The 24,841-nt window shown below is 39.5% G+C and overlaps 1 protein-coding gene across 8 annotated transcripts in view; it reads right to left on the reverse strand.

The window, feature by feature from the left end:
- The window catches only part of KLHL8 (kelch like family member 8), a 57,950-nt gene that overhangs the window by 15,275 nt on the left and 17,834 nt on the right, over window positions 1–24,841 (reverse strand). For 3 of the 8 annotated variants that reach the window (XR_012668031.1, XR_012668030.1, XR_012668028.1), the window contains exons 3-10: window positions 18,446–18,994; window positions 15,346–15,532; window positions 14,375–14,518; window positions 13,376–13,487; window positions 10,479–10,647; window positions 9,121–9,280; window positions 6,513–6,714; window positions 3,423–5,134 (exon numbers count right to left, since the gene is read on the reverse strand). Coding sequence is in view for 4 of the 8 variants with exons in the window: in XM_048848180.2 (XP_048704137.1) it covers window positions 5,011–5,134; window positions 6,513–6,714; window positions 9,121–9,280; window positions 10,479–10,647; window positions 13,376–13,487; window positions 14,375–14,518; window positions 15,346–15,532; window positions 18,446–18,994 (1,647 nt within the window). In the remaining 4 variants the exon portion in view is untranslated. Of the gene's footprint in view, window positions 1–1,636; window positions 1,694–2,630; window positions 5,135–6,512; window positions 6,715–9,120; window positions 9,281–10,478; window positions 10,648–13,375; window positions 13,488–14,374; window positions 14,519–15,345; window positions 15,533–18,445; window positions 18,995–24,841 lie in introns of those variants that run through there. The other 5 variants (XM_048848180.2, XM_048848181.2, XM_048848179.2 and 2 more) reach the window with 3 other exon arrangements.

A 24,841-nucleotide genomic window follows, 5' to 3' on the forward strand; every position in this document is an offset into this window, starting at 1 on the left:
AATAATTTGAGTTATGAAAAGGTAAACATGGAAGATAGAAGTATTCCTATAGACCGTGGGGCTAGATCCTCAGATGGCACGAACTGGTGTAGCTCCACTGACTTCAGTTGAGAATCTGGCCCTATGATTCCAACTTCCACATGTTTTGCTCTACACAGGAGCAAAATTCTGACTTTGTTTCTGACTTGTCTATTATGATCCCTCCATGACTTATGCAACTAAAATGTTCTCTTCCCCCTTACCTGGTACACCTTGTTAAAACATTCAGCAAGGCTCCTGTTATGCTGGGCACTCATATTTGTCTGTATCCATTAAAAAGCATATGCATTATAGTCAATTATCTAAGGTAAATATTCAGCTAGCTTTTGATCCTACGTGGATGATTTGAAAAGGATTTTTCAGCAAAGTAATTGCAGTTTAGCTTTTTGCTCTTGGTAGTTTCCATGTGTCATGGCACTTATAACAGGCTGATATCTGAAAACTGACTCGTTTTTGCATTCAGGAGATAAGTATTTCTTGGGAATGGATAAGTCTGGGGCCTGGAAACAGCACATTGTGAAAGAGGGGGCAATTTGGTTCTACAACAGTAAGCGCTTCTCTTCTTAGCTTTTTATAGTAACTCTCTGCTTAAATTAAAACTGACTTTGTTTTCTTGTTAGTCCGGCAATTTTCTCTCCATGCATTTGTTTTTGCAAAGAGCTGAGGCCCCAAATAACGTAAGTTAATAGTCATAGGCAACTGCTGCCACTAGAGGCTACTCAATCTTCTTTCTGACTTAAAAACCACAGTAAAGCAACCACCAGCACTGTCTTCTGCCTTGTTTAGATGTCTGAGAAGCCAGTTTTGCAGCATGATTCTGAACTTACTCATGTGAGAGCAAAAAAGGTGGAACAGTATTTCCCAGATTTGAGTTACATCACTCCCTCTGCTACTGCAAACATGCATGAATACCTTCATGCACGTGAGTTGTTCCATTAAGCTCACACATTCATTGCCCCAAGTAAATATTTGTTCTCCCCAAAATTATAAAAAGGGCAATTACTTCACGATCACATTTTCAACTGCTGTATTTTTAAGGCCAGGCCTACACTAGAAAAAGTTTGCCACTATGCCTATACTGGCATATCTTTCTACTGTAGACATACTTTTTCCTAGGATAATTTCCATCAGTTGTCTCCTCCCCCCCTCCCCCCTCTGCAAAAAGAGGCTGTACTACCAAAAATGCTTTTTTTTTGGCTGGTGTCACTACATGTACACTGACTTCTGCTAGAATGAAAATGTCACCAACCCCCCACCACTCACACGTGTAATATCCCAGGCCTAAGACACCTACCTTACCAAGTCTGCCTCACCTTGAAATTTAAGCCCACAATGTGGATATACACAGCAACAGTTTTCTTTAAAGAAAATGCTTCTCTGACAGAGCTGTGGTTGTTCACTCAGCATTGTGAAATGAGACTTGGTGAGAATTAAAAAGGAAGAGACACTTCATATAAAACATCCAGAATTATTTTAACCTGCAGATGATCACTATATAAAAATAGTTTTGTTTTAAAAGCTTGGGGGCAGGGAGAGAGCATCCCTTGCTCCAGACTAATTCCGCTCTGTTTAGTTTAGAGTTTTCTGCTATCCTCACCTCTGGTAGATTAAATAGAAATGATCCAACTGTCTTCCTTAATCAAGTATGGATGAGCTAGAATAAGGAATAAAGGGTTCTCTTATCAAACCACCAGATTTAGTTGTCACTTAACTGTTTTAAATTTAGCTACATTTGACTTTAATTCAATCTTCCCCAGTCAGGGCAATAATTGGTAAGAAATGTGTTCCCATATCATTTCTATTTCCACTAAAAGCTGCCTTTATTTCCCTGCTTCCTTTCAGCAAGCAGAATCAAATATGCATTTAAAATGGAAAGACATCTGCATACTTTGAGAATAGTGAAGCTGCAAATAAGTAAGGGCTGCTAACAGTACCAGTAGCGGCCTGTTTTAATGCTTATTAAAAGCCAGAAACTAAGTGGAGTTGGATGTAAATTGAAAAGCACCAATGCTGGTTGATCTGGTAGCAAAGTGGCTGTATTGTGCTGCAGGAAGCTCTCTGGACAGCATTTCAGGGTACTCCAGCTCCTGACATCAAGTAAGAGGGCTGGATTGATGTAAAGGGTTTCTAAAAGCCCTGTATGGGCTGTGGCGTAGGGCAAGGCAAGCACAGCAGATGACAGCTATAAAGCTACCTTCTGAGGTTCCACTTACCCTGCATGCTAGGGTTTGTACGCCACAGTGGAAGTGCTGCAGTCCATACACAAGGCTGCTGTAATGTGGACAGGCCCACAGGGCTGTCATTGACACCTGTGACCTGTAAAGCCACCCTTCCTCTCCAGGCCTCCCATGCTGTGATGTCACCTTGGGTGCAGAGAACACTACTTCATGTTGTACAGATACCTAACTGTTTAGGGGTGGTGCAGGCTGCACTCCATTTAGCTCTCCTTAGCCAGAAAGGGTGTGGCCCCAAAGATGCAGGCTTGAGAAGGAGGAAAAAGGGCTCTAAACAACTTGATAAATATGTGTAGTTGTTAATATCTATCCCTAGGGGGAGTTCTAGTTATGCTAGGAATTAAATAGAGTAATAGCTTGAAGTACAAATATATTTTATTGCAACCTCCATATATTTCAGTATAATTACACCAGTCCATTCTGCATTTTGTCCACTGAATATCCAGACTACAATCAATTTGAAATACAAAACAGTTTTAAAACATGTTAGTGCAATACTAAAGCAGTGCTTTGGGACTGCTGATAAAGCTACAGCTTCCCTAGTATGGCATGGAATATACAGAATAACCCACATAAATATTTCTTTAAGAAATATAGGATTTTCATTCTCATACTTTGCTCCAACCCCACCCTGTTGTCATAGTCTCTACAAGTGTTTCAATACCTAACACTGTACAGTTATCCTAAGTTAACTGTTGAACTTGTCAAGAAAATTCAGGACTGTGAAAATCTTTTGCTCAAGCTGCTCTTGAATTTTAGGCTCTCCACACGTATATTAAAAGTCTTTGTACAATGCAGTGTTGCCATTTCTTCCCTTCACCATTGGTTTGGTTTTCTGCCAAGTCAACTGAGGTTATGGTGCCCTCTAAGAAATTCTATGAGTATCCATATACCTCCCTCATCCGTATTTTAATTTGATGTAGAGTATCAACCAAGAGGAAATAAGTGATTAATGTCTGAGGTGGCCACTATATGGTCAGCACTGGATAATCAAAAATACAATTCCAATACATAAAGCTACACACCAAAATGAAGCTAGATTAACTCCCAATGGAAGAACACTCTTTAAAATTGTTAAACATTAAGACTGAGGCAATTCAAGTTTTAACAATTCTGTCCTGTCAAGTTAAATCAAAAGGTCAGACTTACCCAAAAGGCAGTTGCTTAAACCTTAACTGCAAATCAGTCAACAAAATGATGACAGTTTGAATAGGAGGGTACCACTTCATGCTACTGAGACAAAGGCAAGCACCTACACAAGATGTAAAAAATTCCTATGAACATCTCAGTTTTACCAGCAGGAACCATGTTATAAATAATGGTTGAGGTGGTAATCTTGAAAAGCCTGAAAGAGGTTCTCAAACACATTTAAAGTTAAACAAATTTTAAATAAATATTTATATACAATTATACACTAAATAAAGCTGATTAATGGCTTAAATATAGGTTCCTGGTATTTCAGTGGGGAAACAGTCTAATGACAGCACAGTTTAGGTCTATTTTTGAATTAGAATTTATCACTGCATCTGACAGACAAACTGCAACTAGGAAAGACTGTTAATCCCTTGATGTATCACTTGTGTTGCTACTAACTTCCTTTTGTTTAAAGAGACTTTAGACTCCAACAGATGCAATTCTTCATTTGAAGTTTTGTTTCATTCTGGGGCTCAGACTAGAATATCCACAAGATAAGTAAGCCTGTTTGTGTCTGAAACCATCACATCTGTACTCTTCCTGAAAGTGACGCTAACCTCACACCGTATCACTGGATTACTAAAACTGAACATGTAAGCAGCTGAAAATAACATTTAGAAAAAGGGATTTCTTCCCCATTGTGCATTCCTGTTTTCAGGAATACAGTAATTTGTAAGAAAGGACCAGTAAACGGTGCCTATCTAGACAAATCACTTCTATTAAAATAAGACAGTTATACAGGAAGCCTCACGCATGCTTTCACTCTTAAGGTGGTTCTTAATATAGGGTTAACTGGAGGCATGAGAGAGGAGACATGTTCCAGTGGCTAAATCCCACATAAACAGGCCAGAACTCTGGATTTTATTCTCAGCTTTGTAACAAGAGCAACTAATTTGATTTTCAGAGATGCTCAGTGCCTGCTTCTCAGCCCCCTGACAGTCAGGTAATGAACCTCTATATCTTGAACCTCAGGTATACAATAGGAAAAATAACCTCCAAAGGGTTAAGATGCTTTATTCCTGTCTAAAGTGCTACAGAACTAGGCTTTTTTTTTTTAAAAGGCTCTTGTATTTATCAGAATGTACATATTAAAAACACACTCCAGTATGTATCCTAGAATCAAAGTTTTCTTGTTTTTTGGGAGAGTGGGCGGGAGGGAAGTAGTTTTAAGGCTCAACGTGCAACTCTTTAACCACAGCCTATGTATATTTTATGTAATTATAAATGCTCCAGATTAATGCCCCTCAAATATTTTTTGTACCTTCAGAAAGTTATAAAGGGCTATCTGCTTTCAAATAAAAAACAGGGTCCTTATTTCATGTTTACCCAGACTTTTCTGAATCAGATAAACGTCAGAAAACTTGAAAATTAGGACTCAGCTTTTCATAGTTACCACACATAAGAGTCATTCAGTATTTATCTACCATGTAGGATAATAATTAAAAACCCCAGAGCAACGCTGTTGTCGTCATGTGCCTCCATCCTGGAGTCTTATCAGGATCTTCTGAAATTCTGGAGAGTTGCTCGGGGCTTGAATCTGAGTTCACATACAATCAACCACATTGTTGGATCCCTGACCAACATCACGGATCTGACTACTAAGACAAGAGCACACAGCTACACCTGCTCCAGCTCTGCAGTGAGAAACAGATCCAACAAGCTCCCACCTAGAGAAAATGGTGAAGCAAGAAAGACAAGGGGAGGTGTTAGTTTTTTTCCCTTGAAAAGTTCTCTACCCCCAATATCTTAATTAAAGTTGGTACATTCTCTCTAGGAGAAATGAGGCCTCCATTGTATTAATTTAAGGGGAACATTAGTTTGAATGTTTTACCACTTAATTTAAAACAAATCTACATTTACTCATAACTTTGAAGAATTGCATCCACCTTACTCTTGAAATGTTGTACTTATAAATTATTTTCCTCTTTTCTGCACCCAACTACATTTTGAGGCCAGAGAGAGTTAGGTGTAATTTCCTTACCAGCTAGCTCCTTATTGAAAATAAAGTCTCTCAGGCATGGAGAAGTAATGAAACTAGGCTAATAAATTCATTGGATTAATCCAATTTTGCCTTACACTAATCTTATTTATCATACTCTGACGAGAGAAGCTTCCTATGCCTCAGTGAGGAGATGGGAGGTATGAACTTGTAAGTGAGAAAAAAAGCCAAAGGTATAGAGGGAGCACATTAATAAGTGTATTCATCTGCATATCAAGAAAAATTAAGTATTTATTCTTAAATACATATTAATTTTACCCCCAAAAAACAAGAGCAGTTTAGTGCCCTTTCTACTTATTCAAGGTGATAAACAGATGGGATTCTTTATATGGAAGACAGCAGCCTCCATGAAGATCGGAGCCATCCATGGCCATAAATTTTCATAAAACCATGTCAAACTTTTTTGAAGTAATAGTTTTGTCTAACATGATCACTAAGGTCATAGGTCAAATCAGAGACTAATGAAAGGCTGCACAAGAGTTACCTTTTCAATGACATATGGCTTAAGCCACAACTGCTAACACGATGAGAGAGACTGAAGGCTGGGCCTAAAGTGCCAATTTGTGGTGTTTGAGATCAGTCTCCTTTCTAGTAGAGACTAATGTGAAATCACTAAATACATTATAATTAGAACCTCAATCCTAGATTTGAACTACGTTCCTAGAGAAAACTGAATTCTTTATATCCATTAATGTAACTAGATTATTTGTTGTTGGATGTATGCACTTAGTCCATACAAGACAGCACTTTTAAAAATACACTTTCAGGTAATTCGACAAGTCTAGGATTTGCATTAAATATCCCTCAGCTGTCACTGAGTAAAATTGCTCAGTTACCTGTTGAGGATAATCACGTGCTCAGTCATGATAGCTTATTTTACAAGATATTAAAAACCTGCATTATTTCTTGCTACCCACTATCTGGAGTAGCATACTGAGATAAAGGAGAAAAATTATTCAAATAACTTTCCTAGTTTAAGGGCCACAGTGATTCTACACTGTATACATGAAGCCATCATCACCTGTCTTCATCTAACTCAGAATTACCTGTTCATCTCTGGATCAAAGGCTTCCACTGTGTTCAGGTATGCATTGCCATTATGACCACCAACTGCAAAAATTTTACCCATTAGTGTTGCTATGCCAACTCCACCCCTGGGGGTTGTAAGTTCTGCTACATACTCCCATTTGTTACTGCGAGGATCAAACCTTTCAACAGAGCTCAATGGAGAGTTGTCATCAAAGCCACCTACAAAGAAAGACATTACATTACTGTTTGTTAGGAGGGAGATTTTAGTAATGCTGGAGTCCAGTATTCAGACTGCATAATATTCAACTGGTTGGCTGTACAATGGCCACATTTTTCAAACATGGGTGCCTGAAGTTAAGTACCTAAAATCAATATTTAGGTAGCAGTGTGTGCCTTAAGTTTTCAGAGGTGTAAAAGTTAAAGGAAGTGGCAGGTGCTCACCACCTCTGAATAGACAGACTGCTTGCGGTGCTTTAATTTTAGGCCCTTACATTTGAAAACTTTGGCCACTGTGGCACAGTGATCATAAGACCACCTCTTGCTGTTTGTTTTTAACTCTTCTCCCCAAAGATTGTTGAGAGTCCTTGTGCTTGTTTCCTCAGCACATGCATATAGTAATTCTCAGAATAAAATGGGGCTAAACTTACTCTTGATGAGAATATTTCCTATTCTATAAAGGATACCAATATGTACAATGAAAATGAGCAAGCAGTGAACAAGTACATTGGCTTTTCTAGAGACAAAGGAAGAAAAGAGTGCATGTAAGTACTTAATAACCAAATGGAAATCATCAGGAGTTAAATATCAATATGCAATGAAACTAAACTATAAGGGACTCCCAACAGGACCTGCTGTAATTACCCAGAGATTCTCTTAAAGGATTCATTAAGGCCAGAGACTCATCTCTATGCACTACAACTTTCACCATGTTATTTCGGTTAATCCATACCATAAAGACTTACTGAACCTTCTGGACGTTTTGGTTTCTTCAACTGTAGATTTACATGCATACAGGCTTGTAGTCATGCGTGTCCTTTCTACTTAAGGAATGTTCTGGCTGTCTCTCTTTTGCAGACTACTCAAGCTAGTCAACATTTCATAACATGCCAGAAAATAAATGTCAGTAAGTGCTGCAATCTGCTTTAGATCCAAGCATACTGTCAACTAACTAAAAGCACTCATGAAGTTGTACCCCATATGCAGCTCTGAACATCAGTGCTGAACTACTCTGCTGTGTTTCTTCCACAGTTGTATTGCTTCTGTAAGTGCCACTTCAACTCTAAAACTACACCACATACCCTTTTCTACCACTTCCTACCTCACTTCTAAATAGTAAACACTACAAAGGTATGGTTTTCAAAAAAAAAAAAAAAGTGGGGGTTAGGGGAAAGGGATTCTGTGTTTTAAAGAGAAGGCGATATTAAGAATCTGTTAGCAAGGTCATTTTTTAAAATCTCACTGACAAAGTTAGATTAAAACTCGGGCCAGTTAAGATTATGTAAAATTTCATTTAGTTGGTGATCTTGTGATTCATATTGCAATTCTATGGTATGTATGCACAATTAAACAAACAAATTAGGTATAGTTTAGTTTGGAAAACAGAACTCAATGTGAAGCAGTAAAGAAAAGTTTTTAAAAGTCTATAAATCTGAAGAAACTATTGAACTCAGGCACACAGTGAACAAATGAAAAGGTGTGAGATACATGTACATGTCTCAGGGTCTATTTTTAAAGGGGAAATTATACTATGATGTACTTCTATATTTTCTAAACAGTAGGGGTAAAAATCACTGTGCAATGAATCTGGTATTAATTAAGATCACACTAGTGTCTTACATGAAAGCTTCACTTTTAAATTTCAAAAAAACCAAGTGAGCACATGTTCTGTAACTGTCCATGGTATATTGTGAAATGCACAGCTAATTGCACCACTCATCTCTACCACTGGGAAGCATTGACTAGCTTTAATGAATTGTCAAGGGGCTCAGAGCAAACACTGTGTCTGAACTGAAAAAATTAAGTAGGGGTTAATTTTTAGATTTGTTTAATGTTCAAAGGCCACCTAGTCTCAGACTCCAGCTGCCCCAGATCCAACTAAATAAATCACAAATACCTTAAGTGTAGTAGAATAAATTTAACCCCCATGGAACTTATTCATATCGCAGTTCTCCATCCTGACACTTTCCCCCTCCCCTGCCTATTTATAAATACTGGTGGGGGATGGGGAGGAATAAGTATTACAGTATGCTCTGAATGACAGATTCAGACTTTCACCCCAAAGCTGCCAGCCCTTAAAGCGAGTATCTTGTCAGCAGCCAAAAGAATCTTCTCCTTTATAGCAATAGCATTCCAGACTGTGCTGACCTGATTTTAAGGCAAGGGATAAGAGAGAGCCAGAATTAGGACAGAGCAGGTCATTTTTTTGGTTTACCGAGATGCATGAGTATTTTTTTTTTTAATTCTCCTGGAAGGCGCTTAAAAGTTTATAAAGTACTTAGATTTTTAACTTTCTATACATTATAACAGCATTTTTTATGTTGAAACAGCTTCATTCTCAGTCACAATCCACATTTTTATAGGACAAAGTGTCTCTTCTATCAATTAGGAAGAAACACTCCTACTTACCTACAACGTATAAGCAACCATGGAGTTCACTAACCCCATTGCCAGCTCTTCGTTGACCCATCTCTTTCACTTCTATCCACTTATCCAGATGGGGGTTATATCTCTCTACGCTGGAGAGAGAAGCTACACCATCATTGCCACCAACAGCATACACATAGTTCTGAAAGAAGATTGAGCAGAGACGTTTCATGCATAGAACTAGCCTTTCCTATGAAAAGTCAATAGTACTTTTGTAGTAAAATTCAACATCACACTGCATCACCCAGTTCCTTTTCAGAGATTTTTTTTTTTTTTTAAATGAGCAGTGATTGTTTAGGAATATGCACTGATCCTGGAATGGCTGTCAATCCCAAGGATCACATATTTGTACCGTGCAGAATGCTTGTACTACAATCATGACCAAGAAGTTAAAAATACAGCCAAGTAAATTTATTTCACAATTTACCTCTCCACAATTTTTCTGTACACAACCCCCTGAAAGACATTTGTTTTTCCATGGGCAAACACAGTGACTGATTTGTGCTAGCACTGTTTTTAAAAAAAGAAAAAAGAGGGAATATCTGAAATAATACATGGACTTTGAAAACAGTAGAAAAAAGAAAGTTACATTTTAGCACTACTACCAAGTGTCACATTGTATCATTCATTTAATGTTACATTTTGCCTACCTAAATCCATCTGCTGTCTTAATTAGAAATAGTATTTATTTCCTGTCTTCAGCTGTTATGTAATGTTAATAAAGATGCCATATTGCAGGCTAAATTTCACCGGTGAGTGAAATTATTTGTGTTTATATACGTATGAAGTGCTCTGGAACTGTTACAAAGTTGTAGTGGACCTGCTTTTTCCAATGCTTTGCACCTTGCGTAGTCATTTATGTTGGTGCAAAATGCTACCTGCAGCTGAGTGAATGAAGAAATCCTATTTGGTAGACTATTCCATCCATTACGCAACAAATGTGGAAGTCAGTGGTGCATCAGGCACAGTATGTTTAACACAGCAGCTATGATAAATCTGACGCTTAAAATGATATCCATAACCTTCTCTCTTTTACATAATATGTCACGTTTTGGCCATAATTGAAGAGTTGTTTTGGGAGTGCCAACCTACTGATCACAGGATCACTACAGTACTTTGAATGTTATGACAATGTAAATCCATACACTGGAGTTTGGCTGGAACACTGATGTTAACACCCTGAACTTTTTCAGAAACTGCACAGTATTTCTAAGGTTATAAGTGGTCAGTGCCTCAGTTTTAAGTCTTCTTTGAAAGACTCCCCTTCATTAGACCAGTGCCTCCTCATAGCAAGCCAAGGCATTGTTTCAATACTGACTCAGAAGGAAGCATTAACTTACCACAAGGGCCACTGAGCCAACTCCTCCTCTGGGCGTATTCATTGACGCTACTCCACTCCATCGATCAGATTCAATGTCATATCTCTCCACATCACTGAAGCAAGTGTTGTCATCTAACCCTCCTATGGCATAAATGGGTCCACCAAGGGAGGCTAGAGCAATTCCTCTCCTAATAAAATCATATCATCAACACTTGATTATATCCTTGAAGGTACTAGGCAAAGCCAGTTAGACCAAGTGCAATTTTCTCTGACTGGCAACTGTTTCAAAATACAGGAAATAAAGTAAAAAGAAAAGGAGCACTTTGTGTTGCCTTAGAGGCTAACATTTATTTGAGCATAAGCTTTCGTGAGCTACAGCTCACTTCATCGGATGCATACTGTGGATGAAGTGAGCTGTAGCTCACGAAAGCTTATGCTCAAATAAATTGGTTAGTCTCTAAGGTGCCACAGGTACTCCTTTTCGTTTTGTGAATACAGACTAACATGGCTGCTACTCTGAAAAAGGAAATAAAGTGTAATGCAAACCAAAAGGGAAATGAAGGAACTTAAAAATTTCTTTGATCAATAACTGTAGCAAGTTGACTGTTGGTGCAGTAGCAGCTTCATAAAGTAGACTACTTCATTTTCAGAGGGTGTACCTACCCTAAGGCGCCAAACCTGCCTCAGGATCCCCTAGAACAAAGCCCTGCCCTCATCCAGAGTCCCACTAGAAGTAAGTTAGTGTTGTCTTAACTTGAAAAGCTAGCTGGTCTTAATTTATGGCAGGCAGCTACCCTTTCAGCTACAATCTAATCACACAATCCAAAAACCAATGTTGGAACAAGGTACTATTTAGGATTTAATCCACTGCAGTGTAAAACAAATGTTTAAAAAAAAGCAATAGGATTCTAGGAACAGAAGAGTTGGTGCTAGCAGTTAGTTAGCATGTAACTGCATGAATCATGTGTTAGCTGTTGCTATGGTGTAGCTGTAGAGTGTTTCAGCACTATTCCTCACTCTTTTTCAGTTTCTTTCTTATGCAGTAGATCAAATCCAGAAGTTTAGTTCTTTAGTTAAAGTTTCCTTCTTGGCTTTTGAATCATGACTAGTCTGAAAGCTACATTGTTGCATGTAGAACAGTTACCTATGAAAGCTAAATGATCTATTTAAAACAGGGGCAGGCAAACTTTTTGGCCTGAGGGCCGCATCAGGTTTTGGAAATTATAGGGAGGGACAGTTAGGGGAGGCTGTGCCTCCCCAAACAGCCAGGTGTGGCCCAGCCCCTGCCCCCTATCCGACCTTCCACACTGCTGTGCCCTCCCCCCCCCCCCCCCCCCGGGACTCCTGCCCCCTCCAATCCCCCCTGTTCCCTGACGGCCCCTCCGGGACTCCCACCCCTGACTGCCCCCTGCTACCCCATCCAACCCCTCCTCTCCTTCGTGACTGCCCCCATTCCCTGCCCTCTGACTGCAGGGAACTGACAGTACCTCAAGACGGAAGAAAAATTATTTTTCCCCCACAAAAGAAGGTCCTGCAATCTTGCAACTGCTTCTTCAGGTTACACCACAGAGGCTACGACACAGTACAATAACCACTCCTCTTACTACGGTGCTTCACAGGAAGTGCCACAAAAGCTTGAAGGGCTCATCTGAGCCCTAACAGTATCAGAGAAGCAAGCTGATGACCCAGATTCTTGGTTCTTTCAAAGTGGCTTTGTGCTTTCCTGTTTAAGTCACAGTAGCCGAATGTTTCAGGACTCAGACATGCCCCAGTACTTCACTCTACCCATTAAGTGTAAGCTTCTGATAGAAGACTTAAATTTTTTTTTAGAAAAATATTTTCCTTAGACTTCAAGTTATGGAGGTTTAAAGTAAAAGTAAGGGTGGCGGTTTTTAATAGAGATTCAGTAAGAAGAAAAACAGAAACCTCAGTTAAAGCAGTTTAAAAAATTCTCACCAAAATAAGTGTAAAATAGCAGTTTTATATCTAATTAAGCTTGTGGCTTCTGCATGTCTCTCTCAAAAAGCAATCTGCACTCTTAGTCATTAGATTCCTACACCAGAACATTTAGTTATTTTTATCCACAGTTAACTCAGAAAACCAAAAGTATGCTGAGGAAGTGAAAGGAAGCTAGTCACAACTAGCAGGGGGAAGTTATCTGAAAAAAAAATAATACTAAATATTTTATCTTTATATGCAGTTTATTTCCAAACTGCTTTTTGGGTACTATGTCTGATAATATATCCTTTGATCCAATGTTACAACTACTAAGTAATTAAGAAAATCCAATCTGCTTTTTATTAAGTTTACAAACAATACAGTAGCTGGAGGCTGATGTAAAGGAACATTATACATTTTACATCACCAGTAATGCTCTAATGTGCATATGAGATTCATTTCATTACACACTGAGGCAGACTTTATTTTTGCCTGTCTGCTCTTTAAAGTGTTACACTAGTCCAGTAGGAATATATAAATAAGTGTCATTTAAATTAATGATTTTGGGGGCGGGAATAGCATTATGAATACTCCACAACACAACCCTGCACTGAAATCTTGGTATACTGTTATACAGGACATAAACAATACAGAATGTACCTGCAAGTAGTGAGCAAAGTATCTTTTTCTGTAGCTGGCGAAGGATTAAGATTGGCAATAATTTCAAAACAAGATTTTTGTCAATTTCAAACCCCCGCCCAAGCAAAAGAAAATAGGCAGCAGCTGACTGCAAGAGCAACCAGCTTGCATTCGTAAACCCAGAACGACCAAAAACCGAAGAATGGTCTGTTGAAACCCTAAGAATTTTTTTTTAAAAATGGTATGCAGAAAGGGGTGGATCAAAAACTAGACTGCAATAACTTCTGGATTATTTTCTAAAAGAATTACTTGCTCCTTTTTTGTTTAAGGGAGATTTACCTCTTGGTGTTCATTGATGCTTTCATCATCCACTTATTAGCGACAGGATCAAACATTTCCATGCTGCCTAAATGTTCATTTCCATCATGCCCACCTACTGCATAGACTTTACCTGAAGAACAGAGAAGCATTTTGATTTAATGGGTGGTTGGAAACCCAAGTGTTCCCTGACACACAAGATCACCACAAACAGTGGGAAATATACAGGCACAAGTTATTTCCAAAGTAGCAGCACGCTTTTCAGTTGCAAGAATAAGATTTGAAGGTTAAGAATCTGTAGTATAAGAATATACACAGTCTTTAAAACAGAGATTTGCATTAACAGCTGTTTTTATAGGACATATTAACATCTTAATCTGAGATCTTCCCTTTTCATATTAAAAACAACATGCCACAGGCTGGCTGAATTTTTCAGCCTCTAAACAAAATACCAAATTCTTTTAAACAAAGTAGTTTAATATTTGGAGGCACAAAGGAACGTATGCTATCTGAAAAGCTGTTTTCCACTGGTTCTGTTGCAGGAACGTAACATATTGGGGAAGAGCAACTCAACTGTTGTGGCTTCTTGGCTCTAAGTATCAAGTTGAGCACTCAAAAATTGAGTTACCAAAATTAATGGCAGTCTTGGAAAATTATGGGCTACATGATTTGCCCAAATGAAAGGAAGTCAGTTTCAGAACTCAGAAAAACTGGCTTACAGTTATGTGCTCACACTATTCCTCTCTGAGGAAAAAAGAAAAATGAAACTATACATGACTGTAAGTAATGAGCCACAGGCTGTGGACAGTGAGCAGTAGTCTCACTAGAACAAATGTGTTCTCAGATTGGTGTTTTAACAACACAGGAATGTTTTCAGACCTGAAAAATAGCTCTTTAGTAAGCAAACACGTCAAGTAATTTAGCTATGATATGGGACAGGCTTTTCTTATTGTTAGTATGAACAATTAAGTTACTGCAGAAGAAAAAAAAATATTCGTACAAGGTTATGTTGTTACTAACCTCCCACAGAGATTACACCCACATGTCTTCTCCTGCTGTTCATTTCAGGACCAAAGAACCAGTTGTTTTTGTTTATAGAGTAGCATTCAATGCTGCGAAATGGGTCACCTGATCCACCGCGACCACCAACACAAAATAGTACACCTGAAGGAGAAGATATAAAGAGTAAATACTGGCCTCTGCATGATTAGCCAACAAAACATGGGCAATATTTTTACTGAGAATGGATTAGCATACAAAATTAACTGAAGACAAGCACTTTTTTCTCCTCCCTCTTGGGTCACATTCAATCATAGAATATCAGGGTTGGAAGGGACCTCAGGAGGTCATCTAGTCCAACCCCCTGCTCAAAAGCAGGACCCATACCCAATTAAATACAGCTACACTTCTTCATTTGTGGCAATTACCTGACCTTTCAGCTGGCAAGAACCATGCATTTTAACATGCAAAATGACTGTCAACATTATTGCAGAGACTGCTAATCAGACTCCAAAAACATAATGGGATTTTAGTCACTTTAGTTATTTGACTGGGGAGATAGCCATATTTCTTCTATTACATCTAATTGGATTTCTAGATCAGAATTTGCGGTCTAATCTGCATAACTCAGAGCACTTTGTAAAAGGCAACTTATTGCTTTGTGGTCAATTAACTGTTCAAAAGGAGCAATATGTTTTTCTCCCCAGGAAGTAAACTTTGTAGGGCTTGAGTATCTTTGGTTTCCTGTACAGTTCCTAGCACATTAATATGCTTTCTGCAAGCCTTGCCTAGAATATTTACATTTGATCTAGTTAAACTAGTATTTTAAGCTAATTTAATTAAACTGGTGCTAAAAGCTATGCACTGCACCTACTCACTTCTTCTTGAAACATTAATTAGATCATAAACAATTTACTCTGCACTACCTATCCCTACGCAGATTCCCCTACACTCTTCCTCAGAACGGGAACATCAGATCCCCATTTAATTACCAGCAGTCTCATTCCTTGGTGTTGTGCGGATGGAATACTCGAAGTCTGGCACTGCCCTGCTGCTCAGGTGAAGGTGGTAGTTTCTTGCTTCATCCAGTAAATCTCTACATTTTAGATTCTGCTTGATGATCTCTTCTTTTGCCACAACGCCCATAAGGAAACAAATAGGCAACAAAGGCAGGCGTACCTGATGGAAATATACACAGTTCAGCTACTCTGGATCAGGGCTCAACATCAATGACTAATACACCAGTCAGGAGTATAAATGTGTAACTTTTAAGTTAAAAACACACCCTTCAGTGAAAGGAGTAATACAAGTCCATTAATATATAACTTTATTCTTTCTGGGGAGAACAAAGGAACACTTCTTTCAGACCTTGTTTACAGCTTCAGTGTACATGTAGCTACGTGCAGCAGTGAAAAGCAGGCTGTGTCCACACTCATGGTCTGTAGTTACGCAAAGCAGGTGAAGCTGCTGGAGCCTTTCCCCGCTGCAATGAAAGGATATATCTACACTGCAAAAAGACCTGCAACAGCAAGTCTCAGAGCTTGGGTCAATTGACTTGGGCTCATTGGGCTTGTGCTACAGGGCTAAAAATAGGAGTATAAACATTTGGGTTCAGGATGGAGCCTGGACTCTGAAATCCATTGAGGGAGGAGGATCTCAGATCCCAGGCTCCAGCCTGAGCTCAACTGTCTACAGTGCTATTTTTAGCCCCACTTCCTGAGCCTGAGTCAGTTGACCTAGGCTCAGACTTGCTGCTGCAGGGTTTTATTTTTTGCAGTGTAGACATACCCAAAGACTCCAGCAGCACAGAAAGGCCCTAGAAGGGGAGAGGCAGCAGGATACTACACTGCTAAAAATAGCAGTGTACATATGAGAGGTTCTGCTTGGGCATGTAGAGAGCCCTGTAGGGTATATACCCCAGGTTCAGGTGTGAAAGGCACTCTACGCTATTCACATAAGCTGTGCCTCAGAGTTTATTATTTATACACATGCTAGCTGGGCATGCAACGTCTCCACTCTGTGCTGCTCCAAGTGTAGATGTACCCTCACTTGATTAAATTCTTTATATAAAAAAGTCATTTGCTTCTAGGCAGGGCTTAAAAAAAAATCCACACGCTCGCTCCAGCGTGAATGGGCTAAGTGGCATCTTAACTGCTTGCAATATAATAGTTAAAAGGAGTACTTGTGGCACCTTAGAGACTAACCAATTTATTTGAGCATGAGCTTTCGTGAGCTACAGCTCACTTCATCGGATGCATACCGTGGAAACTGCAGCAGACATTATATACACAGAGACCATGAAACAATACCTCCTCCCACCCCACTGTCCTACTGGTAATAGCTTATCTAAAGTGATCATCAAGTTGGGCCGTTTCCAGCACAAATCCAGGTTTTCTCACCCTCCACCCCCCCCCGCTCCCCCCACAAACTCACTCTCCTGCTGGTAATAGCCCATCCAAAGTGACAACTCTCTTCACAATGTGCATGATAATCAAGGTGGGCCATTTCCTGCACAAATCCAGGTTCTCTCACCCTCTCATCCCCCTCCAAAAACCACACACACAAACTCACTCTCCTGCTGGAAATGGCCCAACTTGATGATCACTTTAGATAAGCTATTACCAGCAGGACAGTGGGGTGGGAGGAGGTATTGTTTCATGATCTCTGTGTGTATATAATGTCTGCTGCAGTTTCCACGGTATGCATCCGATGAAGTGAGCTGTAGCTCACGAAAGCTCATGCTCAAATAAATTGGTTAGTCGCTGAGGTGCCACAAGTCCTCCTTTTCTTTTTGCGAATACAGACTAACACGGCTGCTACTTTGAAACCTGTCAATATAATAGTTGTTACACCAGGTAGTGCCTCAAGTACTGCTGCATACTTTCCTTCTTTCTCCAGGTGAATGAGGCCATGTCTATACCTTTGCTGATATACCAATGTAAAAGAAGGATATGGTGTTTTTACAACACTTCTAAGCCATCAAAAGCCCTAAATGTTGACATTTATACCATTGTAAGAGTGCTTTTGCTAGTATAGCTTACTTCATTTGGGGAACCACTATAAGATATGGCACTTTTTTACTGGTATAAATTGGTCTATACTAGGAGAATTTGCTAGCAATACTAGCAAGCCTTTTCTAGTGTACATCTCGCCTCACCGTATAGGTTAAAGGACGTTGAGAGCTAAATGGCAGAGACGCCAGAGGCAGTACAGAGCAGACAAGGCAGCAGAAAGGACTAGAAATATAGCAGTACACAGACTAGCCAAAACATGGACCAAATCTTTGGTTCCAGATTAGCAGGGGACATCCAAGACTATTAGCCTAACTAGCAGAAGAGGCTGGACTGTGGAGATGAGGGGTAGTATAAATGCACTGCGGTGGAAGGTTGACAGATTTGAATTTGGGGACCCTGGTGACACTTAATTCGGCAAACGGATTTCTGTTTTCTGACTAGGTGTAGGTAGATTTTTTCAAGTCTTGTCTCCAAATGCAGGAAGCATACAATGTTTTAATATAACTTCTGAAAGTCTCAGCTTTGTGTCAGGACAAATACTTATCACCAACGAAATCATCCCCTCTCCCACTCCCCATCCCCGAATTTACTATAGTCAAATAGAGAACATACTTAATGCATTTGGCAATCTATACATTTTTAAATGTTTCGCTTCCAGAACAGATACTGTTTTCTGTTGTTTCTAATTAGCATGAAGTTCAAACACTGCCGTAAAAATTTTCCTTTCAGAAACTGATCAAGAATGTGATTTTCTTTTCTGATATCCAAGCATAGATCAGAATTGGTTCTATTCTAAGCAGAAGACAACATAAATCTGTGACAGACTGTTGTACCAGGGGAAAATGTCTTGCTTAGTAAAGGCTGAATATTAAATTGAAGATTATTCAACACAAAACTAAATCAATTATGAGTTTTGACAGGGAAAGAAATACTTTGCATCTTTTGTTTGTCTTTGTTTGTCTTGCTCTTTTTTCTGCTATATAGATTTTCTACTGGTAAACAAAAAAGATGGCTTCATCTCTGCATGGTACAGGAAAATATGCTCCAATCTATGCATACACCCCAACCGTTTCCCTACCTGAGCAAGTATTTCATCCAACCATGAAGTATGATGCTGTGGATTAGCAAGAAGCCACTTGATAGCAGCACTATAAACCTGCTTCTCATTCTCTATGTTCAGATCACTGGAAGACAAGAGTTTATGGAGGTGCTGAGGTGACATACTCACAAAGTCCTCACATTCCACCACTTCAGTAAAGTGTTCACAAGCATATCGGTCAGCCATGTCCATCAAGTCAATACGGTTGTGACTTTCTGCAAAGGCCCTCACTGCCAGGCAGTTTGAGGGATGAAAGTGTAGTTTCATATATTCACAGCAAGCTTTTGCTACTAGCTCCACCTGAAGAATGCAGGCTGCATATAAGAGAGGCTGGACATTATCGACAGTCAATGTAAGTCGGGAGGAATAGACAAACTTCACCAAATCTTCTATTGCATCTCCATCGAAGTCCCTGATCTCAATCAATGTCTGTTTTGCCTCAGCCATTTCAGAAAGAAACATAGCTCTGAAGTAAGGGATAACACAAGCCAGAACCAACTTGTGGCAGGAGATTAGCTTTGAACCAACCTGTCAGGGAAAGAAAAAAGACTTTAAATGGAAACTTGGGGGGGGGAGGGTTGGCTTTAAAGAAAAGAAATTATACAAATTATAGCTGAGATTGGAATCCTGGACTGTCATGTAATGTTGTGGTGCATACTTGGTAAAAAACTGAATTCCTCTAGTTGCTTATTTTTGTCATTTAACCAGCTGCATAAAAAAACAAAAGGACAGATTTCAGTTTAGACATCTGACCTTTTAACTCACAAGAGCAGGACAAGGCAACAGCCAATCCCTAGTTCAAGTCCCCAGTAACATTTATTATTCCTCTTATATAAACCTCCCTCCACACAGGATCTTTTAAAAAGATAAAGCAGAACTGGAATTTCCTTAAGAAACACAATTCAAATAGAAGCCTGGGGATTAAAGAGGAGATCACTGGTTTATCTTAGCTTACACACAAATTTAAAGCGCATATGAAATAAACAGTCTTTGCTAGTATGGGTCAGTGGCAGCCACACTAAGGAAAACTAGATATACAGACTGTAGGCTGGCAATGGTAGTAACTTTCTTGTCCCTCTCCCATGGGATACTACAAGATTGAGGAAAGAGGCAGGTATCAACTCTTCTCCAGAAGCAGGTGTGTGATGGGGGTATAGGGAAGCGGAGCATAGATTACTTCCTCCTCCCAAAAATATCAGGGGGCAGATCCTTCACTGGTGCAAATTGTCATAGCTCCTCTAACTTCAATGGAAATATGACAGTTTACATCAGTGGAAGATCCGTCCCCAGGAATGGAAGGGCCTGTCCCCTCCAGGCCTCTGCTGCCTCTTCATGCCAACCTCAGACACAGCAGGAGCCTTCTTCCTGACAAACCTCCATCCACAGCCATGTTTGAATCTGCTGCATAAGGCTGACCTTTTTTGCTGACAGCTGAATTTGCAATTAAGCTCAAGTAAATGGAATATTAGATCAGCAGTTCTCCACCAGGGGTCTGGGGGCCACAAGCAGGGCCAATATTAGACTTGCTGGGGCCCAGGGCAGAAAGTCAAAGCCATGCTGTGCAGGGCTGAAGCCCGGGGCCCTGAGCTCTGCCATCTGTGGCTGCAGCTGAAGACTGACAAACCTAGCTTTGTGGGGCCCCTTGTGGCATGGGTCCTCAGGCAACTGCCCTGCTTGCTGCCTTCTAATGCTGGCCCTGGCTTTTATTTGCAGAAAAATAGCTCGTGGAGCACTGGTGGGCTGTGGAGTTTTTATAGCATGTGGGGGGTGGAGGGCTCAGAAAGAAAAAGGTTGCGAACTCCTATATTAGATGACAATAGAAATTTTATTCTATATTCTGTTTCTGCAGTTTGGGGCTGAGTAATGTTCCACATGTTTTGAAAGGAGGATTTATTTTTGAACAGGAAGTGGTCCATCATCAACACAAACCCTAGGGGAGCCACAATGTATAAAAATTACACTGACAGCATAACAAACTCTACTGTTCTATTGTACAGCCAAGTCAAAAACTAAAAAGTTGTTTACCAAGATAGGAGGAGAAAAATCTGCTCTGTTTTTTCTGTAGGGAGAAGGGAGGTGATACTGTGCTCAGTGTCCTCAGGCACTGGCAAGCACAAACAGTTCTATATAAGAGTTAAATATATGAAACAAGCAAAGTAAGTATTTGAGCAATTCTGACGTGCAGAGCTACAATTCCATTCAAGGAGTCCCAGTTACACCACAGATGAAGAAAGAAAAGGTAAAGTAGTTTATAAAGCTACCACAGTCTCAAAATAGTATAGCTCAAATTCCTTAAATATTTGTTTTTCCATGTTATAGGCATAGTATCTTCCTGTTAAGCCACCACTAGAATGGCTCATTTTTAAAAGAAGTTTCTCCATGTTTGGAAAACCAAAACCTTCGTTTCAACACAAGCATTTGGTTCATTGAGACATCACATGTGCAAATTAAAGAAAACTTAAGATATGGTATTTAACTGTTACACTGCAGCACTGTAAATTGGTGTTCTGTTCGTTTTCTTGAATGAAGGTTCTTCATCCTTTCAAATCAATGAACTGGGGTGAAAAAAAGAGTGTGCTGTACTGTTTCCCCTCTTATAACTCAAGCCATAATGTACATTTCATTCTACAGATGGGTTTTTAAATTGTTCATTTCCCTTATAGCACATTTTAGCCAATCTATGCCCCGTATGTGGAGTACCACTAATACTACATTTGAGAGCTACACCAGCCTTTCACAGATGTCAGATGTGATTTACCAAAAATAACCATCTTCTAGTCAGTGTTCATGGTTCAGCCTCTCAACTGACATCCCTCCTTTCTTAAACACATTGATTTCCTTATTTTTACACTATATTTAGTAATCAGAAAAGCCAATTTAAAACTAATTTCCACAAAATCATTCAGTCTTTAAAGTATTACTCTTCAGTTCAGCACTGATCATTGTTTAGCTGATTTCCTTCTCAGAACTGTATTAAATTATTAATTCTAGACCCAACATTTGTGTTCAGTACCACATCCTGGCACAAAAACAGGCCAAGTCTAAAGCTTATACTTTATTACTGGCAAGGATATGTTCTTTTGTCACAGAACGCTGCATATTCAATATTTTAAAAGACTACCAATACACTTGAAGCATCCTGTAGGAAATACAGCTTGTGATTTATGCTACCTCATGTCAGATCAATGACAACATTAAATTATTACATAAATTCACTGAAAATATGCCAGGAAAATATGAAGCTGTTATTACATCAATATCCATAAAATACGCTCTATTTGGATTTATAGAATGCATTCAAACATTCATGGAGTATTTGCATGTTTTTAAAAAACACAACATGCTGATTCTACATTTCTAAAAAGACACGCCTTATACATAGTTTTTGTATATTTTCTCTTGTGTATCAGCCAACTAATGCCCACTTTGTTGTAAATTATTGTAGATTTCATATATTTTGCTTTAATTGAAAGCAAATTTACAGAAGTTTCTACAAATGACTTTCACAAATACAGTGGCCATTTAAAATGGCAAAATGCCTCTGGTATAAAGCACTTTTGAACTAATATAGAAACTTACAAAAAATCTCTGGGGGGGTTCTGGGGGGCTGGAATGGGGGCGGGGCCAGGCCACGCCTTGCTGTTTGGGGAGGCATAGCCTCCCCCAGCCTTCCCTACCTGGCCCTCCATACAATTTCTGTACCCAGTGTGGCCCTAGGACCAAAAAGTTTGCCCACCCAGATCTAATGTAACCAAAAAGGTTTACTAGAAGAAATATAAGGTGGACGACATTACATAAGAGTGGCCATACCGAGTCAGATCAAAGGTCCATCTAGCCTAGTATCCTATCAGTGGTCAATGCCAGGTGCTGCAGAGGGAACAAACAGAACTGGTGATCATCAAGTGATCCATCCCATTGCCCATTCTTTGCATCTGGCAAACAGAGGTTAGGGACACCATTCCTGCCCATCCTGGTTAATAACCATTGATGGACCTATCCTCCGTGAATTTATCTAGTTCTTTTTTGAACCCTGTTATAGTCTTGGCCTTCACAACATCCTATGGCAAAGAGTTCCACAGGCTGACTGTGCGTTGTGTGAAGAAATACTGTCTTTTGTTTGCTTTAAACCTGTACCTATTAACGAGGTTTTGGATAATGCCGTGACTGATCAGTGAACGTCTGTGTTCATCTTGAGACAAGTTCTCTGTATTACAATCGTGGGAGCATATTTGTATTATTTTTAATTAATCTACAACAGGGCTGAAGAAAATTAGGACAGCCACAGTTAAAGATTCATGTCAAGCTAGGAGTAGCTGTAAATACTACTGGCTACAACCCCTCCCCACCCGCACCACAAAAAAAAATTTCTACATGTGCTGAGGAAACGGGCTGTTTCCAGCATCACCTATAAACTCAAATATGGAGCTGCCCGGAGGGGTCATGAGGAAAGTTTTGCCTCAATGTTTGAAAAGGCTTAGCAGATGAACAGAACAGGGATATACAGTAGAACCTCAGAACTATGAACACCAGGGTTAAAAAAGAACCAGTCAACTACACACCTCATTTGGAACCAAAAGTATGTAATTAGGAAGCAGCAGAGACCCCCCCCAAAAAGTAAATACAGTACAGTACTGTGATAAACGTAAACTACTAAAAAAAAATAGAGAGAAAGCAGCATATTTTTTCTGCATAGTGCTGTTTCTAAGGTGCCACAAGTCCTCCTTTTCTTTTTGCGAATACAGACTAACACGGCTGTTCCTCTGAAACCTGTATTAAGTCAATGTTCAGCTGTAAACTTTTGAAAGAACCATAAAGTTTTCTTCAGAGTTATGAACATTTCAGAGTTATGAACTACATCTACTCCCGAGGTGTTCGTAAGTCTGAGATTCTACTGTCTACTGCTTTATCTTTGTCCACTCCATCTTAACTATTTTTTTAATAGTACATCCTAAGCACCAGATTTTATAGGAAGGGATAGGAAAAGCCCTCAACTACAGAGTTTTACAGCATTATCAATCTATACAGTCTTAGTGGACATCCTCAACACAGATAAATTTTAAGGGAACTGAGTTTCACAACCAGCTAGTCTGGCTATCTCAGCATTTACTCCTGTCTAGTCAGCAAGTACAACCTCTGATGCAGACACAAATACACACATCCAATATGTACTGTTCTGATCCTATAACAAGAGCCACTTTAGAAGTAACAAAGCAGTGAATGTACATCTAGAACAATGAAACTTTATGAAGTCTAGCACATCCTATGGTCATCAGAAGGCTCTGGCAAACCATCAAAACCAGCAGTGGACAAATCCCATCAATTAGTTGTTTACAGAAGTTTTTTAGTCCTCTTCCTTCCCTTCCCCAGTACTGATGACATCTACCCCATCATCACAATTCCTACTAAGCTGGGTGAAGAGCAGCTGGCATCCCACGCCTGAAAACAGGTATGAATTCTGGTGTTAGAGGGAAAACAGTGAATGCTTTTTTTCCCTCCAGCTAGTAGGTGGAGTGTTGGGAGAGGGGCTTCAAATTTATCACAGCCAATAACTAGAGGCTGGTATGAAACATGAAGTCTGCAAGCAAGTTCTTTGTACAGCATCCTTACAGAAATTCTCAAATTTTAATTATGTTTTTACTTTTTAGAAAAATCCTATAGAATACAGATTTATATCCATTCCATAAAATTCTATAGGATGGTTCAAAAAGCCTAGAGAAAGAATTCCATTCTCTATGTTTTTAGAGCAATTTCTACAGAAACCTATTACCTTTAGATTTTCAGAACCCTTCTCTTAACCCTGTTGCCCCCAAGCTCCTGAGTGTCTCTCTCTCCCCACTTTTTCTTAGCAGCTTTTGGCTCGTAGGTTTAGTCCTCTATTAGGTGTTCAGTAAGTTTCCAAGCTCTACATGTGCATGGATGTGCAAGTGTGTGAAGGTGTGAGGATGGTCAGGAGAGAATGAAGTGTTGTTAGAAATGATATTTAGAGAGATTTTGGTTACAGAAGAAAAGACAGTATTTGAGGGGAAGGAAAAAGGAAATCTATTATACAAAAAAAAAAAAAAAAAGGCAAAAAAAAAAAAAAAAGGCAGAGTTAAGCCAGAAGTGAACATACGGATGGCCATACTGGGTCAGATCAATGGTCCATCTAACCCAGTATCCTGTCCTCTGACATTGATTAGTGCCAGATGCTTCAGAGGTAATGAACTGATCAGGGCAATCTACGTAGTGACCCTGACATGCAGTCTCAGCTTCTGGCAGCTGGAAGTTTAGGGACACCTGGAGCTATCGGTTGCTCCTCTGACCATCTTGGCCAATAGCCACTGATGGACCTAACCTCCATGAATTTATTTAATTCTTTTTTTAATCCAGTTATAC

This window comes from Caretta caretta, chromosome 4, assembly GCF_965140235.1.
Source record: "Caretta caretta isolate rCarCar2 chromosome 4, rCarCar1.hap1, whole genome shotgun sequence".
NCBI lineage: Eukaryota > Metazoa > Chordata > Testudines > Cheloniidae > Caretta > Caretta caretta.